General features: G+C 38.4%; 1 protein-coding gene across 1 annotated transcript in view; it reads left to right on the forward strand.

The window, feature by feature from the left end:
* Positions 1 to 16559, forward strand: part of cfap74 (cilia and flagella associated protein 74) — an 88789-nt gene that overhangs the window by 33597 nt on the left and 38633 nt on the right. Inside the window, exons 21-22 of the mRNA XM_052562869.1 lie at positions 143 to 271; positions 16200 to 16287. Of these exons, the coding sequence (XP_052418829.1) occupies positions 143 to 271; positions 16200 to 16287 (217 nt within the window). The remainder of the gene's footprint in view (positions 1 to 142; positions 272 to 16199; positions 16288 to 16559) is intronic.

The following is a 16559-nucleotide window of genomic DNA, read 5'->3' on the forward strand; positions in this document are numbered from 1 at the left end:
TCTAATTGTTTGTTTGTTTAAATTGAAAACGAGCCATCTTCCAGATATGAATATAATTGTTCTCTCAGTTTATGTCTCCACTTTTAGTCTGTTGATCGAGAATGTGAATATCTGCTGTTTTCTCTTCTTTCTTTCTTTTAAGGGCCAGCACAGCTCTCAGATTGACATTCAAGGTGTGTAAAGAGATGAGGAACCATATGTCCATCTTACCTAAAACAGGATTTATCCAGGCCAAATCCAGCTTCAGTGCTCAGCTGAAATTTCTGCCCAGGTATTCTTTAATAATTTAATAATAACCACTGTGTTGCTCTGAAACAATTCTGCTGTGGCTTTGTTTGGAACCATTTTTATTGGCGGAACTGAACAAAAACAGACAATACTGACAATATTATCTAAAACATAATATTAACTTATAATGTACAGGTCCATTGAATGCTTTAATAATTTTAACACTGCATTTTTTCCCACAATCATTTGCACCAAATTAACATGGAAATGGACAGTAACGCCTGTTATTTGTAATGTAATGCCTCCAACATGGTTTCATTTAAAAAAGGTCTGCTGATTTCCACTAAATGCTTCATACTTCATGAAATAACTTTTGTTGCAAACATTGCTTGAATGGATTAAGGATGGATTTAGGAGATTTGCTCAGAGAAAGTTACAAAAACAAAAACAAACAAAAAAAAAAAACAGAAAAAAATAAGATGGTTGTAAAAATAAAATAAAAAATAAAACCTGTTCCCCTCCTTTAAAAATGTAAATTATATCATAGGAACATCTCACAACATAACACATGAAACCATCAATAAAAGCTCCTGAGACAAGCATGTGGACATTTAGTTGGAGCTGAATTTGAATGAGGCTGCTGAGATATTTTTAAACCAGAACTGTAACGCGGTGTGCTGCAGTGCTGTAGGCTCCTGAGAGCGTGCATGTGGTGCCCTTTTCCTCGCCCACATTTTTCATCAGACAGAACAGCATATTGATATCTAAGCTGATTTTAGGTCAGATGAAACAACATTACGTAATAAAAGTTAATAGAACATTTTGTGAGTCTGATGTGCTGCAGTGGAGGAGGAGAAATTGCATTAATCTTCTCTTGAAAGCTTTAAAATGCAGATTAGAACAGCATTAAACAGCATCCACACTCTTTCACTAATCTCTCTCTCTCTCTCTCTCCCATGATCCAAAGCCCACAGATCTGTCTTGACTCCTTCTTATGTAATGCTGTTCACATGGCTCATTCTCACTGGAGCCTTTTGTGGGTCGTTATTATGGGCTATTGTTGCACAGCTCTCTGTAATACTTTGTGATTGTGATTGATTAACAGCATCCTGTGGTCAAATGCAGTTAGCCTGCCATTTTTGCCAATTAAAAACGATGATAGCCTCATCCTGTATCTCACTGAAGAGGTTTATTAAAGTAATACGCCCCAAGAATCTGTGGTTTAACAAAACTTTTATAATACAATAAGCATGCACTTAGCCCACCCATTTAGTCATAATTAACAGCAAAATATGACATAAAAAAAAAAAAATCTTCAGCTCTGTAAAAATGAGCAACATAGAGCAGTAGCGCAGTAAAACTGATGTAATCAGGTCACAGGGCTTTCTAGAGTCACAAAAGTGGCTTCGAACATGACTCATCATGCCAATCATAATCAACGACCGGAACTATCCTTTTAATAATTTGTGATAATGTCTGGATGACTATATATTATATCTATTATTCTACATTGTTTCATGAGAAAATTGTCCTAGCATCCTAGCAAAAAGACAAATCGCAATTGAATCCATCCATCTGTCCATTTTAAATGTAATATATAATAGATTAAAAATGAATACTGTCTTCCGAGGTCATTTTTATTACAGTAATTTGTAAATGTACCCTCACATTATAAAAAATGGTTACAAATGAAACAAGAGATGTGAAAATAGTATTGGCTATGTTGCCAGAGTGCGAATTACCCCACCCTAATTGGGGGGTACTGCTCCTTCACTTCTTCTATGACCATCATGGTCCACTACCATATCAATCTTCAACGTGATCGCCAAGTGCACTAAACATGTGACAAACAGGTCTAAACACGCGACAAACTGATAATCAGCAGGCTAAAGAATATCTCATTGTTATTATATATCCAAAAGAGAACTGTTTTGATTGACTCAAAAGTTAGAAGTTAAGTGCACTGAAATACCATTCTAATTACTAGTTAGTAATACCTTTACAAATATTGATTTGGTTTATTTTTAGATTTCATAAGACCTGGATGTAAAACCCAACCCTCTCATATACTGTATAAACAGAAACCAATTTCCCATTATAGTCTATTGTAGTCAGTGTCAAATCAGAAATGTGATATGTGAAACCTGAGCAATCTTTAATGTGATTAAGAAGCATACTATGAAAAACCATACTACCACAGAAGAACTACATACATAGCAGTAACATACAAGAATCCGCTAACCTGTTAATGTCAGAACAAGCTGGGTATCATCAACACTACAGTATTCTACAAATGAGTCACATACACACATGCACAAACACAGATACAATACTTCCAGACATTGTATTTACATTATATAGCACTATATTTCTAGACCTGTCCAAATCTGACAAAAAAAAGTATTTTATGTATGAGTATGTGTAAAAGGTGTATATTGTATTGTATATGTATTATGATTGAAGTGCACTGAAAATTGAAATAGTAAACGGCTAGGCATTCCAACAAACACTGTTGTAATATATCTGCAAAGCAGGCTTGTTTTAAAATACTGACCACAGAGATTGGGGTTTTGCCTTTTTTCCCTTCCTCCCTGGCACCCATGATTTAGAAAGGCGATGCCCTGCCTTTACCCGGGACATCACATATGGAGCAGGGTTAAAGATCTCCAAAGGATGGCCATTAAGGTCCACAAAAAGCAGAGAAGTGATTGTGTAAAGGTGTTCACGAGATAGAGATACCAACCTTTCGCGAACTTGCTTTCAATGTTGAAAGAACACTCGTTCTCATGGAGACGCGGTGTGCACAGATGGGAGGGGCTGTGTTTGTGTGTGTGTGTGTGCGCACATGTTAGAGACGCATGAGTGACAGAGAAACAGAGGGAGAGCAGGGAAAGGAAATGCAGCTGAACGAATACGCTGCGTGTTTTAAATATCGTTAGAAAATGAAAGACCTTGACAAAGACGATAACTAAGGACATTTACTCTATAATTTTATTTTAGTTAGTTTTGCCTTACACACATTACAGTTTTAGTTAGTTATCAGGGTTTTTTTGCAAATACATCTACTGATGCTACTGGACACATCTTCAGTGATGTTCCTGGACTCATTGAGTGTTTCGGGTCTTTCAACATCATACACCCTCATCTAGGCGACCACAGCTTGTGTCCAGTCGGCAAATCTAGCTATCCTTCCTCCATGGATCTCCTCTCTTTAGCCATAGCCATCTTGAGGCTTTCTCTGCTGCTTTACTGGTGTTGCGGATGGCTCTTCTCCTCCTCATCCCATCTATACCTAACAAGCTGAAGGCTCTGGCCAGGGATCGGGCTATAAAGCCCCTGCATCCTACCTCTATTGGGAGACACCTAGCTCTCCATCCGGCTTGTCTGCACTCACTGACCAGTCCCTCGTACTTAGCGAACTTCCTCTCAAAGGCCTCTTCCAAGCGGTCTTCCCAGGGGACTGTAAGCTCCAATAGAACTACTTGTTTAGTGGACTCCGACAAGAGTACGATGTCGGGTCTTAAGTTGGTGATCACAACATGGTTGGGGAACTTGAGTTGCTGCTCCAAGTCCACCAACAATTGCCAGTCCCTCGCAGTGGCCAAGATACCTGCAGATGTTTTTGCGGCTGGTTTTGGCAGCTCTCCAGCTCTGACAAAGGCAATGGTTTGCTTGGAGGGTCGGGAGTGCTTGGCCCACTCAACTCCTGTAGCAATGGCTTCCGCAATGGCCTTCAGTACCTGGTCATGCCTCCACCTGTACCTTCCCTCTCCCAAAGCTTTTGAGCAGCAACTCAAAATGTGCTCTAGGGTTCCACGCTTAGAGCACAGTGGACATGCTGGAGACTCCACTTTGCCCCATATGTGAAGGTTTGACAGGAAAGCACATCATATACCGCTTGAATGAGAAAACTGAACCCACCAGCCTCTTGTGGTGTAATCTTGCCTCTGCTTGTTGAACAGCCTCCTCAGCCTTCCACTTCCGACCAGTCCTCACTTCAATCCCAGCTGTTGCTACTTTTGGGTCACTAGAGTCTCTATATAGCAACACTTCCCTAGCTTTTGTAATCTTGAACTCCTCTTCCAAGGACCAAGCGGCAGTTGCAGTTCGTTGTGGTGCCCATAGAGTGAGATGCATCTTAGACTTTTTGGAAGCCCCAGCCATCTTCTGAGGTGGCTACTGACCTTCCTCTCTAAGGTTTCCACGGTCGAGATTGGCACTTCATAAACAAGTAATGGCAACAGGATTCTGGGAAGAATGCCATGTTGGTACAGCCAAGCTTTGAACTTCCCTGGCAATCCAGACCCTATCCACTGTTCCAATCGTTGTCATAGCTTGCAGTTTTCTGTCAACTTCTCCCCTTATGGTGGTCTCCAGGATTTGATCGACATCACTATCAAACTGGTTCCACAACGAGGTCATGTTAGATGCAGGCCACCTGATCTGCCTCCTCTCAGACTTAATGCTAGAGGGAGTCATTTGCAACACTTGGAGGTTCCGGGCACTGTGGGGTGACTCCGGGCCTGGCTCCTCCTGCGTCTCACCAGTTTGGACACCTATGTGTTGTGTTTGTCCTGTCCCCACCAGACGCTTGCTTATTCTTGCAGATTTTGCCACATATACACTGCTTTTTCGTAGACGTTTGTCCATTGCCTTGTTCTAATGCCGTTATATCCGTCCAGTTGGGGTGCTAGCTTTTTAATATATGCCTCGTTTTTATTTTTATTTCAGTTAACGACAATGTTTTTTCCCACCTAGTTTCCGTTTTTACGTTCATTTTCGTTAACGATTATAAACTTGGACCCCCCCCCCCCCCCACCCAAAAAACAAAACAAACAAACTGATATTTCTGTCCCTTTGGGGGACCCCTGTAATTCGAACTATGTTGCCATGAGCAACTTTTTTTTTACATTTTTTTTATTTTCAATTTTATTTTTTGACAATACCTGAATAAACAATCAGGATCAAGTACTGCAGCGACATAATAATGTATAATGACTAAACTGTATATTAATACAGGTCACAGGTGAATTAGAATGTTGTGGAAAAGTTTAACATTTATTTCATTAATTCAACTAAAATTGTGAAACTTGTGTATTAAATAAATTTAGTGCACACCTAATGAAGTAGTTTAAGTCTCTGGTTCTTTTAATTGTGATGATTTTGGCTCACATTTAACAAGAATACACCAATTCACTATCTCAACAAATTAGAATATGGTGACATGCCAATCAGCTAATCAACTCAAAACACCTGCAAAGGTTCCCTGAGCCTTCAAAATGGTCCCTCAGTTTGGTTCACTAGGCTACATAATCATGGGGAAGATTGCTGATCTGACAATTGTCCAGAAGACAATCATTGACGCCCTTTTAACAGAGGGTAAGCCACAAACATTAATTGCCAAAGAAGCTGGCTGTTCAGAGTGCTGTATCAAAGCATGTTAACAGAAAGTTGAGTGGAAGGAAAAAGTGTGGAAGAAAACAATGCACTACCAACCGAGAGAACCGCAGCCTTATGAGGATTGTCAAGCAAAATCGATTCAAGAATTGAGTGAATTTCACCAGAAATTGACTGAGGCTGGGGTCAAGGCATCAAGAACCACCACATACAGATGTGTCAAGGAATTTGCTGAACCACAGATATCAGAGGCATCTTACCTGGGCTAAGGAGAAAAAGAACTGGACTGTTGCCCAGTGGACCAAAGTCCTCTTTTCAGATGAGAGCAAGATATGTATTTAATTTGGAAACCAACGTCCTTGATTCAAGTCAAGTCACCTTTATATAGCACTTTAAACAAAATACATTGTGTCAAAGCAACTGAACAACATTCAGTAGGAAACCAGTGTGTCAATAATGCAAAATGACAGTTAAAGGCAGTTCTATGGAGTGAGTTTTGGTTCTTTATTACATGCGAGAAAATAAAAGATCTGAGAGAAAAAAAAAAGTTTGAGAGAAAAAGTTATCACACTGATAGCAAAAAAACATTTCATGAGAGAAAAAAGAATATTTGAGAGAAAAAGTTTTCATGCCAATAGCAAAAAATAATAATATTTGAGACTAAAAAAAGTTTTGAGAGAAAGTATTTTCTCATAGAACATAAAAAAATATACATTTGAAATTTTTAAAATTATTTCTGAGAAAAAAAATCTCTCTCAAAATACTTTGAAAAAAACTCTCAAATATATATTTTTTGCTATCAGTGTGAAAATATTTTCTCAAAAAAAAAAAAGTGTTTCTCTCGAAACGCTTTTCTTTGCTCTTGATGCAATTTCTTGCTCTCGTGTCAGAATTTTGCTTTCACTGTGAGAATTGTGTCATGGGCGGGGCCACGTTCCTATTGGCCAGTCGGGTGAGCATCGTCTTGTCTTTGGAGTCGAACTGAATCATTACACCATTGTTCGGTTCACCTGCATAGATGCCGCCTCTGCCTTATGGCTAGTTAAGTTGAGCACAGACACTCCAATGTTTGGCTAAGATGATGACACACAGCTGGCGGAGCAAGTTCAGTATCACTGAAGATTAAACATTAAAAAATAGCACTCATATTCATGAATGAACGTGTTTTATATTATTTGCTTGCTAATCGCTAGTAAAGCTAACCAGCCATCATGCTAGGTAAACTTGCAAACTCACCTGGTTTATACTATGTTTAAATCAAATGCCAAATTAATGTTTTGATTTAGATAGTTTCACGCCTTATTTAGTGAGTAGTGAGCTAGTTTCTACCTTTGCACTTGCTAGCCTCAAAGCACCTGAAGAGTAACTGCTTGTTCTTACAACCTCCCGTACAACTTTCAACTAACGCTAGTATGCATGGAAGGTGGCAACCCTACAACTAGCTAACGTTAGACAGTGATTGACATACCGTTTGAAAGATTTAAAAGAAAAAATAATTACCATGACAGTACAGGCACAAACATATTTGTGGGTTGCTAATGTAAGAGTTAGTCCTAGACCTGCAATTTACCTTGTCAGCTCTAGACCTCAGCTAGATGGTAAAAAATATTTAGAATAAGCCCCGTGTAGCTGAGTTTGCGAGCTATACATGCAGTGTAGCTAAACATGTGCAACAACCATACAAAGACTATTTTAAACAAAACTAGGTGGGACACTTTCAAACGGTATATCAATCACTGCTCACTACTCACTAAATAAGGCGTGAAACTATCTAAATCAAAACATTAATTTGGCATTTGATTTAAACATAGTATAAACCAGGTGAGTTTGCAAGTTTACCTAGCATGATGGCTGGTTAGCTTTACTAGCAATTAGCAAGCAAATAATATAATACACATTCATTCATGAATATGAGTGCTATTTTTTAATGTTTAATCTTCAGTGATACTGAACTTGCTCAGCCAGCTGTGTGTCATTATCTTACCCAAACATTGGAGTGTCTGTGCTCAACTTAACTAGCCATAAGGCAGAGGCGGCCTCTATGCAGGTGAACCGAACAATGGTGTTATGAATCAGTTCGACTCCCAAGACAAGACGATGCTCACCCGACTGGCCAATAGGAACGTGGCCCCGCCCATGACACAATTCTCACAGTGAAAGCAAAATCCTGACACGAGAGCAAGAAATTGCATCAAGAGCAAAGAAAAGCGTTTCGAGAGAAACACTTTTTTTTTTTTGAGAAAATATTTTCACACTGATAGCAAAAAATATATATTTGAGAGTTTTTTTCAAAGTATTTTGAGAGAGATTTTTTTTCTCAGAAATAATTTTTACAATTTCAAATGTATATTTTTTTATGTTCTATGAGAAAATACTTTCTCTCAAAACTTTTTTTAGTCTCAAATATTATTATTTTTTGCTATTGGCATGAAAACTTTTTCTCTCAAATATTCTTTTTTCTCTCATGAAATGTTTTTTTGCTATCAGTGTGATAACTTTTTCTCTCAAACTTTTTTTTTTCTCTCAGATCTTTTATTTTCTCGCATGTAATAAAGACACATTTCTAACCCCATACAGTTCATCATTGAATTCAGTGATGTCATCTCTGTTCAGTTTAAATAGTGTCTGTGCAATCATTTGCAATCAAGTAAACGATATCGCTGTAAATGATAGGCATGCCAATTCAATCTTAAATTCTTTAATAATTATTATACATGCAGTTTGGAGGTGTCACGATAATTAGCTGGAGGGCCCATGAACTTCAGTAGAGGGCACTCCTCTTAACAGATTAAGAGATTAACAGGATATTGAGTGAAAACGAGCATTTCACCCCCCCCCCCCCCCCCTTTAAGGACTTGTTCCGTTTTGGACTCAATGAACCATCTAAATCATTGTTACCTGTATGGGAGTTTAAGGGACATCATGGACTATACACTGATATTATGTCACTGTCCATTCACTGTGGGAGAGGCGGAGGACAGCATTGAAGCCCCAAAGTCTCTCCACAAAATGGCCGCCAGGCCAGCACCGCTGCACAAGATTGCCATCAGCCCAGCGCCGCTGCACAAGGTGGCCGCCTCAGTTGATCTTCCAGAGTCAAGTCAGGCCCCTAACATACCTGATGCCATTCCTGATTTCTGCCTGTCTGACCATTCTCTGAATAAAGTTCTGCACATGGATCCTCGTTACAGGAGGAAGGGTTGAGAAGCTCATAGCTCCCAATTAAATTTTTTTACTTTGGTTAATTTCAACAATTACATTTAATACTTTTTAAATAATGAATCTTTACATCTTGAAAAAAAAGTTGCTAATTTTAGTTTATATGTAAACTAATTTTTCATTGTTAATGCATGTTACATTAAGTCGCTGCAGCTGTTAACACTCCCCTGCTGACACTGACTCCTACTGTTTCCCAAGCATCTATGCTAATGAGGCTTAGGGCTAAAAATTCAGCTTGTGAGAGAGTGAAACACTGTATGTAAAATTATAGTTACTTTATGTTCCTTGTTCTCTTGATGTGGATATTTGTGTGATGGTGCTGCTTTTTGAAAGCTCAGCTTTGATTTATGCTTTTAGAAAGTATATGGTCTCTGTGTCTTTCTTATTCTCTCTGTCCGTGTGTACTGTGACAGAACTTGTTTGAATCACACACAATGACAGCTGTTTCCCAAGTGCTGCTGATTATATCTATCTATTGAAACACTTAAAGATCACAACAATAAGAGACAAAAATGTGTGTGTTTGTAGCTTATAAAGAACTATGGTGGTTCTTAGGACCAGTGATGCATTTTTATGAAAACTTTTTTCTGCACTTATATTTATTGTGAGACTATAATCAATCAATCAATCACCTTTATTTATATAGTGCTTTAAACAAAATACATTGCGCCAAAGCACTGAACAACATTCATTTGGAAAACAGTGTCTCAATAATGCAAAATGATAGTTAAAGGCAGTTCATCATTGAATTCAGTTATGTCATCTCTGTTCAGTTGAAATAGTGTCTGTTTTAATTTGCAATCAAGTCAATGATATCGCTGTAGATGAAGTGACCCCAACTAAGCAAGCCAGAGGCGACAGCGGCAAGGAACCGAAACTCCATCGGTGACAGAATGGAGAAAAAAACCTTGGGAGAAACCAGGCTCAGTTGGGGGGTGTAAGGGAAACAGGTCAATTTAGCTCAAAGGGAATCATTTAAGATTTTAAAGGGAATTTGAACAGAATCACTGTTTCACGGCTGTTCACGGAGACGCGCCTGCGGTTCAGTGAACGAGCCGTTTAACATCAAATCTGCGCTGGATACTAATATCCAAACTATAGAGAAAACACTATCAATTAGCACAGTAACAAGATCGGCAGTTTAAGACATTAACTTGTAAGCACAAAACACAAGATACTTCTCTTTTCAATATGAATAAGGCTTTATTAGATAAATCTAAGACATATAAACTAATCTAACACATAAACGCACGCACACACACATTCACACAAGTTGCAGGAAGGTCGAAAGTTAGGGAAAGATGAGTTTAAGAGAATGGAAATATGGAATCCCAAGTTAACAGCAATACCTTAAATTGCATAGACATGAACAACCATCAATCACGTAATTAGTGCTCGCATTGAGTTCCTCAATGGGGTTAAAATTATATTAGATACACCAGCACAACAAATATCTGGGAATACGTTGCCTTCGTTTGCTGTGAAAGGGACTCCAGTTGAAAGGGGTATCCCGGTGTCGCTGATTGGCTGGAAGTTCAGTTGGCTGAAGTGACGTCTTGGGAAGCCCGTGCTTGGGCGTTGGCTGAAGCTGGAGTTGTGTGGCTGGTCGGAGTTCAAACGCGCAGACGAGGTCGACGTTACAAAACTTAACTCAGAACACGAAACTCTCAAACGGAAAAGAAAAGAAATAAAGTTTGACGAGACTAGGTTGTGTTCCTTCTCATTGTGGCATAAGTAGCGGCAGGCAGGCACGCTGGAACCGCGCTCAAAGAACCATGATGACTAACCGCATGGCTAGATGCTACAAGCTAAAGCTAGGTAGCAAAGCTACAAGCTAAGAGCAGGCATGACTGATAGCACGAGCAAGGCTGGAACTAAAAGCAGACTAAAAGCCCGCATGACTGATAGCACAAGCAATGCTAGAACTAAAAGCCGACATGGCTAATAGCAGCAGCTAGACTAGAACTAAAAGCAGACTAAAAGCAAGGCATGACTGATAGCACAAGCAATGCTAGAACTAAAAGCCGACATGGCTAATAGCAGCAGCTAGACTAGAACTAAAAGCAAAAATTTAATCGTATCCAAAGTATTTAAACTTTCTTGTTGGCCACCCCTCAAATGTTGCCTTGACCAATCAGATATGTTCTTGGGGTGGGTATCATAAATCATTTGTTTATCTTACCAAGCATGTGGTTCTTGCCTCACAGGGTCTAATTTTGGACATGATTCCTATAACATGATTATGATATATTTTACAAATAAATGATTGTCAGGACAATATCAAGCAAGAAAATGTGATTATTTCAATACTAGACATGACTATGTATCCTATAGTTATCAAAAGACATACACAATAAGTGATTATACATGATAGTCAAATGTGTGGGTTACACGTAAATGAATATGGAGTTAAGCAATGGAATGATTCATTCATAAGTCTTTTTTTGAGTTCATTCTGGTCCATATATAATGTATAAAAAGGGTTTCTTTGCCATTCTCTGGCAAAGGACTTTTCTGTGAAGACAAAGGTTTAAAGCCCTTCCCCCTTAGGAATTTCAGTCTGGTTCTTCTGGGTGGGGGGAAGTCAATGCAAGTATTTAACTTGATCTCCTGGGTTTACATATGATGTCCAGCATTGCATTCCAATCACGAACAATAAATTTGACAATCTCTTCTTCGAATTAAAATTGTCAATAATTGTTATATTGGTGTTAATGTTGAAAGCTGTTGTGTGAACAAGTTGGTTGGTTGGTTATCTTGCTTGGTTCTTGTGGCACTAGAACTGATTTATGACTTCCTGAGGAATTCAGCTCATGTTTCAATGCACACAGCTCTGATAGACTCTTTGATTTGTCTGATTCGACTCATTTCTGCTACAGGGGTCAGTTCTCCTCTGACCAGACGAAACCAGTAGTTCAATTCCAGGCTGCAGCAAAGTCAGATTGTGCAGAAGAATCATCTGTTTCCTGTGGTCTTGTCCTGGTGCTCCTCTGAGACAAGGTCTTTACAGGGGATCTGTATCTGGGGCTCTAGTTGTCCTGGTCTCCGCTGTCTTTCAGGGCAGTAGAGGTCCTTTCTAGGTGCTGATCCACCATCTGGTCTGGATACGTACTGGATCCGGGTGACTGCAGTGACCCTCTGATCTGGACACAGACTGGATCTGGTGGCCACGGTGACCTCGGAACAAGAGAGAAACAGACAAATATTAGCGTAGATGCCATTCTTCTAATGATGTAGAAAGTACGGTGTTATGTGAAGTGTTCCGGTTCCAGTTTACCTAATTAATGCAGCCTAAAAATCCTTTAACGGATTTGGATATTAAAAGCATATTAGTATGTTATGTGTATGCCAGGTTAAAGAGATGGGTCTTTAATCTAGATTTAAACTGCAAGAGTGTGTCTGCCTCCCGAACAATGTTAGGTAGGTTATTCCAGAGTTTAGGCGCCAAATAGGAAAAGGATCTGCCGCCCGCAGTTGATTTTGATATTCTAGGTATCATCAAATTGCCTGAGTTTTGAGAACGTAGCGGACGTAGAGGAGTATAATGTAAAAGGAGCTCATTCAAATACTGAGGTGCTAAACCATTCAGGGCTTTATAAGTAATAAGCAATATTTTAAAATCTATACGATGTTTGATAGGGAGCCAGTGCAGTGTGGACAGGACCGGGCTAATATGGTCATACTTCCTGGTTCTAGTAAGAACTCTTACTGCTGCATTTTGGACTAGCTGTAGTTTGTTTACCAAGCGTGCAGAACAACCACCCAATAAAGCATTACAATAGTCTAACCTTGAAGTCATAAATGCATGGATTAACATTTCTGCATTTGACATTGAGAGCATAGGCCGTAATTTAGATATATTTTTGAGATGGAAAAATGCAGTTTTACAAATGCTAGAAACGTGGCTTTCTAAGGAAAGATTGCGATCAAGTAGCACACCTAGGTTCCTAACTGATGACGAAGAATTGACAGAGCAACCATCAAGTCTTAGACAGTGTTCTAGGTTATTACAAGTAGAGTTTTTAGGCCCTATGATTAACACCTCTGTTTTTTCTGAATTTAGCAGTAAGAAATTACTCGTCATCCAATTTTTTATATCGACTATGCATTCCATTAGTTTTTCAAATTGGTGTGTTTCACCGGGCTGCGAGGAAATATAGAGCTGCGTATCATCAGCATAACAGTGAAAGCTAACACCATGTTTCCTGATGATATCTCCCAAGGGTAACATATAAAGCGTGAAGAGTAGCGGCCCTAGAACTGAGCCTTGAGGTACTCCATACTGCACTTGTGATCGATATGATACATCTTCATTCACTGCTACGAACTGATGGCGGTCATATAAGTACGATTTAAACCATGCTAATGCACTTCCACTGATGCCAACAAAGTGTTCAAGTCTATGCAAAAGAATGTTTTGGTCAATTGTGTCAAAAGCAGCACTAAGATCCAATAAAACTAATAGAGAGATACACCCACGATCAGATGATAAGAGCAGATCATTTGTAACTCTAAGGAGAGCAGTCTCAGTACTATGATACGGTCTAAATCCTGACTGGAAATCCTCACATATACCATTTTTCTCTAAGAAGGAATATAATTGTGAGGATACCACCTTTTCTAGTATCTTGGACAGAAAAGGGAGATTCGAGATTGGTCTATAATTAAATATATGGAATATTTGTACTTTATTACCATTAAAATAAATTAGTGAAGGTAAACATTCATATCTACAATCCCTTATACATTCAAATAAACAAAATCTTGATTTAAAAAAGCACATTATGTAGCTGTTTGAATTAAGTCCAAAACAAAATTTTTAGTAGTGGTTTCTCACACGTAGCACCAATGATGTTGTTAGTTTAGGTCATGTCACTTAAGGTGTGCGTGAGAATGATAAATGACTCCATCCTCCCTTTACCTCAGGCCACCAGCTCAGGACACCTTAACAGTAGAAGAATCATACAGAATTAAGTAAATAATAATTAAATTAAAATCATTCAAATTTTATTAACACAAAAAACACTAAATGAATACAAGGAATAGAAAAGGAAATGGAGATGAAAATATCAAATGCTTCTCTGAAACTATTAAGGTAAAGAATATATATATATATTAACTGACTTCATCTATATACTGTATACAACATAAAATTCTATTTAAATAATTTTATACTGACAATATAGAACGCCAAGGTGTCTCTGTAAAATATTTTCCCACATGGTCCAGCTGGTTAGTTTGCATATGCATCTGTATTGTTTTCTGCCTCTCTGGGCCAGAGAGTCAGAAATCAGTCACTCTACTTCTGGCAAAGAGACTCAGGACATGCAACCTTTGTTGTTGTCTCGCCAGATGAAGGCTCTTAATATCTGTTAATGTCTCTTTCCTCACAGGCTGGAGACTCAGAACAAGGAATGGGCTACTGAATGGGTACTTTTTCCCATTCCAATAATGAGAAGATTGCACTTTGGCATTTATCCATTTCACTGCTGTGACTGGCTGTTGTAATAAGAGGTGGCACACACAGCATGGCCCACTACCAGAATACTTTTGGCAACATTCTAAATGCTTAGTCCAAACATGATGGAGAGAAAAAGAAAAAAAAAAATGGTGAAAACATTTAGAATGAGTTTAAAGATGGGTGAAGGGCAGTTAGTTCCTATGAAACAGCTTGTGGACCAGTACAAAGTCCTGTCTTTTCCAGGTACTGATTTCTTCATCCTCCCTTTAAGAGGTGTCTGGCAGTTGTCCTAACAGCCATATCTAATGGTGATGGACATTTATTTGTTTTGTCCACCAAAGATTAATTAGAAATGGATGAAACCTTTCTCCACTGTGGCAGTCAGAGAGTGGTCCCAGCATAAAACTGATTTACAACACAACATCTGCCTCCACCAATTGTCCTTATTGATTCAGGCTGGTTAATTGACAGTTAATAATAATATAAAGTAAGGTTATATAGAGCGCTAACCTAATTTAGCTCTACAGTTTCTGTCTAATTCATTAGCCCTCCTCTCCCTCCCAAATTTGATGAATGGAATGAATAAAAGTACAAAATAAAAAACACTACATGCATTTAAAGTACTTCAAGTAAATCAAGTACTTTTGCACTTCAACCAAAGTAAAAATTGTAAAGTGGTAATTACAGTTTTACTGGAGTTATATTAGGGTATGCATATTTTTATTGTTACACTGTGTGCAGCAGTGAGTTTTAGTTCAGCTCAAGTCAGCTAAAAATAGCTTTTTAAAGCAGAGGATGTGTCAGGATGTATTCACAAGCAAGATCCAGTCAGATTCCTGTTAGGGGTGTTTGTTCCATCGACAGATGGGCTGGGTGGCATCCCACAAAGCTGTTCCACAATGCTGTGCCAAGCCAGTTCAAGAGTGCCACTCCAACTGATTCTATTAACTCAGAAGAAGCAGTTCCTGAAAGTCTTTAACTAATAATACGCTTAGAGGAACAAAAATTAACATTGTTTATTCATTGTTTCTCTGTTTAGCAACTCCAGAGAACATGAATTATTACTATTTTTGTTCTGTTCTGTTTTCTTTTGTAATGATCTTGATTCACCAACCAAAAACCATTTGGTCTGCGTGACTCTTTACAGCAGGGGTGTTCAACCCTGTTTCTGGAGATCGACTCTCCTGCAAAGTTTAGCTCCAACCCTAATCAAACACCCCTGGGCACCCCTGCTGTAGAGCTTCCTCGAATGCAGTGTGTGTACCGGTATTCCTTACATTTTGAGGACACATAAGTAGAGTAATACCAGTAACTTTTGACCTTGTGAGGACATGTTTGTAGTCCCCACGAGGAAACAAGCTTTTAAATTAAATACAGTAGAAAGAAGTGCTTTAAAAATCTAAAATAGGAGAACATTTTGTATAAAAGGTTGGTTTAGGGTAAGGGGATATAACATACAGTTTATAAAGTAAAGTTTTATAAAGGTGTCCCCACAAAAAATGTAAACCTGTGTATGTGTGTGTGTGTTAATATATGTTTCTGAATGTTAACATTTTGTTGGTCACACCACATTTGATTGAACACAACTTTGATTTGGTGGCAAAAGTTTTTCTTATCAAAATGTTTATTTTTCTGTACTACAACAGAAGCATCACTGAAATAACAAAATAAATTTTTATTCAGAAATCAAAAATATGTTCATAAAAAGGTGTGTTTAGGTCACTGTGTGTGAAATGCATTTTAATGCATAAAAAAAAGATAAGCTAAAATAATTTGCTCAACCATGATGCAGAAGTATATAGTATGCACTTTTAATAATTACTTATACTGAGTCTAATAAATTTGGAATATTTAAGATCTTGAGGAGATCATGACAAAACATTTTTCTTTATAGAGAGAGCTTGTATGCAGATGCCAAAAGCTTCTTCAGTAAAGACACAGGAGTTCTGGAGGTTCCCCTGGCTGTACAAGTAGCGGATCAGGTATGAAGTCTCATTCTCAAAGTAAGGATATCTTTCAGGTATGCCCATTTTTATATCTAGTGGCTCATTGCCAATCATTATATTTAATGCTTTTATTCTCATGTCTTTGTCCATGCATAAATCGCTGCCATGGTGCAAAGGTATTTTAGGTTTTTTACACCAATTTTGCCCTTTATTTTGTTTATAAAAACCTCCATAATCCTCAGAACTGGACACTGGTTGTCATCCCTCTGTCTCAGCATGCTAAAGAAGAAAGCAGGATCTCATCACGT

The sequence above is a fragment of the Carassius gibelio genome, chromosome B8, assembly GCF_023724105.1.
Source record: "Carassius gibelio isolate Cgi1373 ecotype wild population from Czech Republic chromosome B8, carGib1.2-hapl.c, whole genome shotgun sequence".
NCBI lineage: Eukaryota > Metazoa > Chordata > Actinopteri > Cypriniformes > Cyprinidae > Carassius > Carassius gibelio.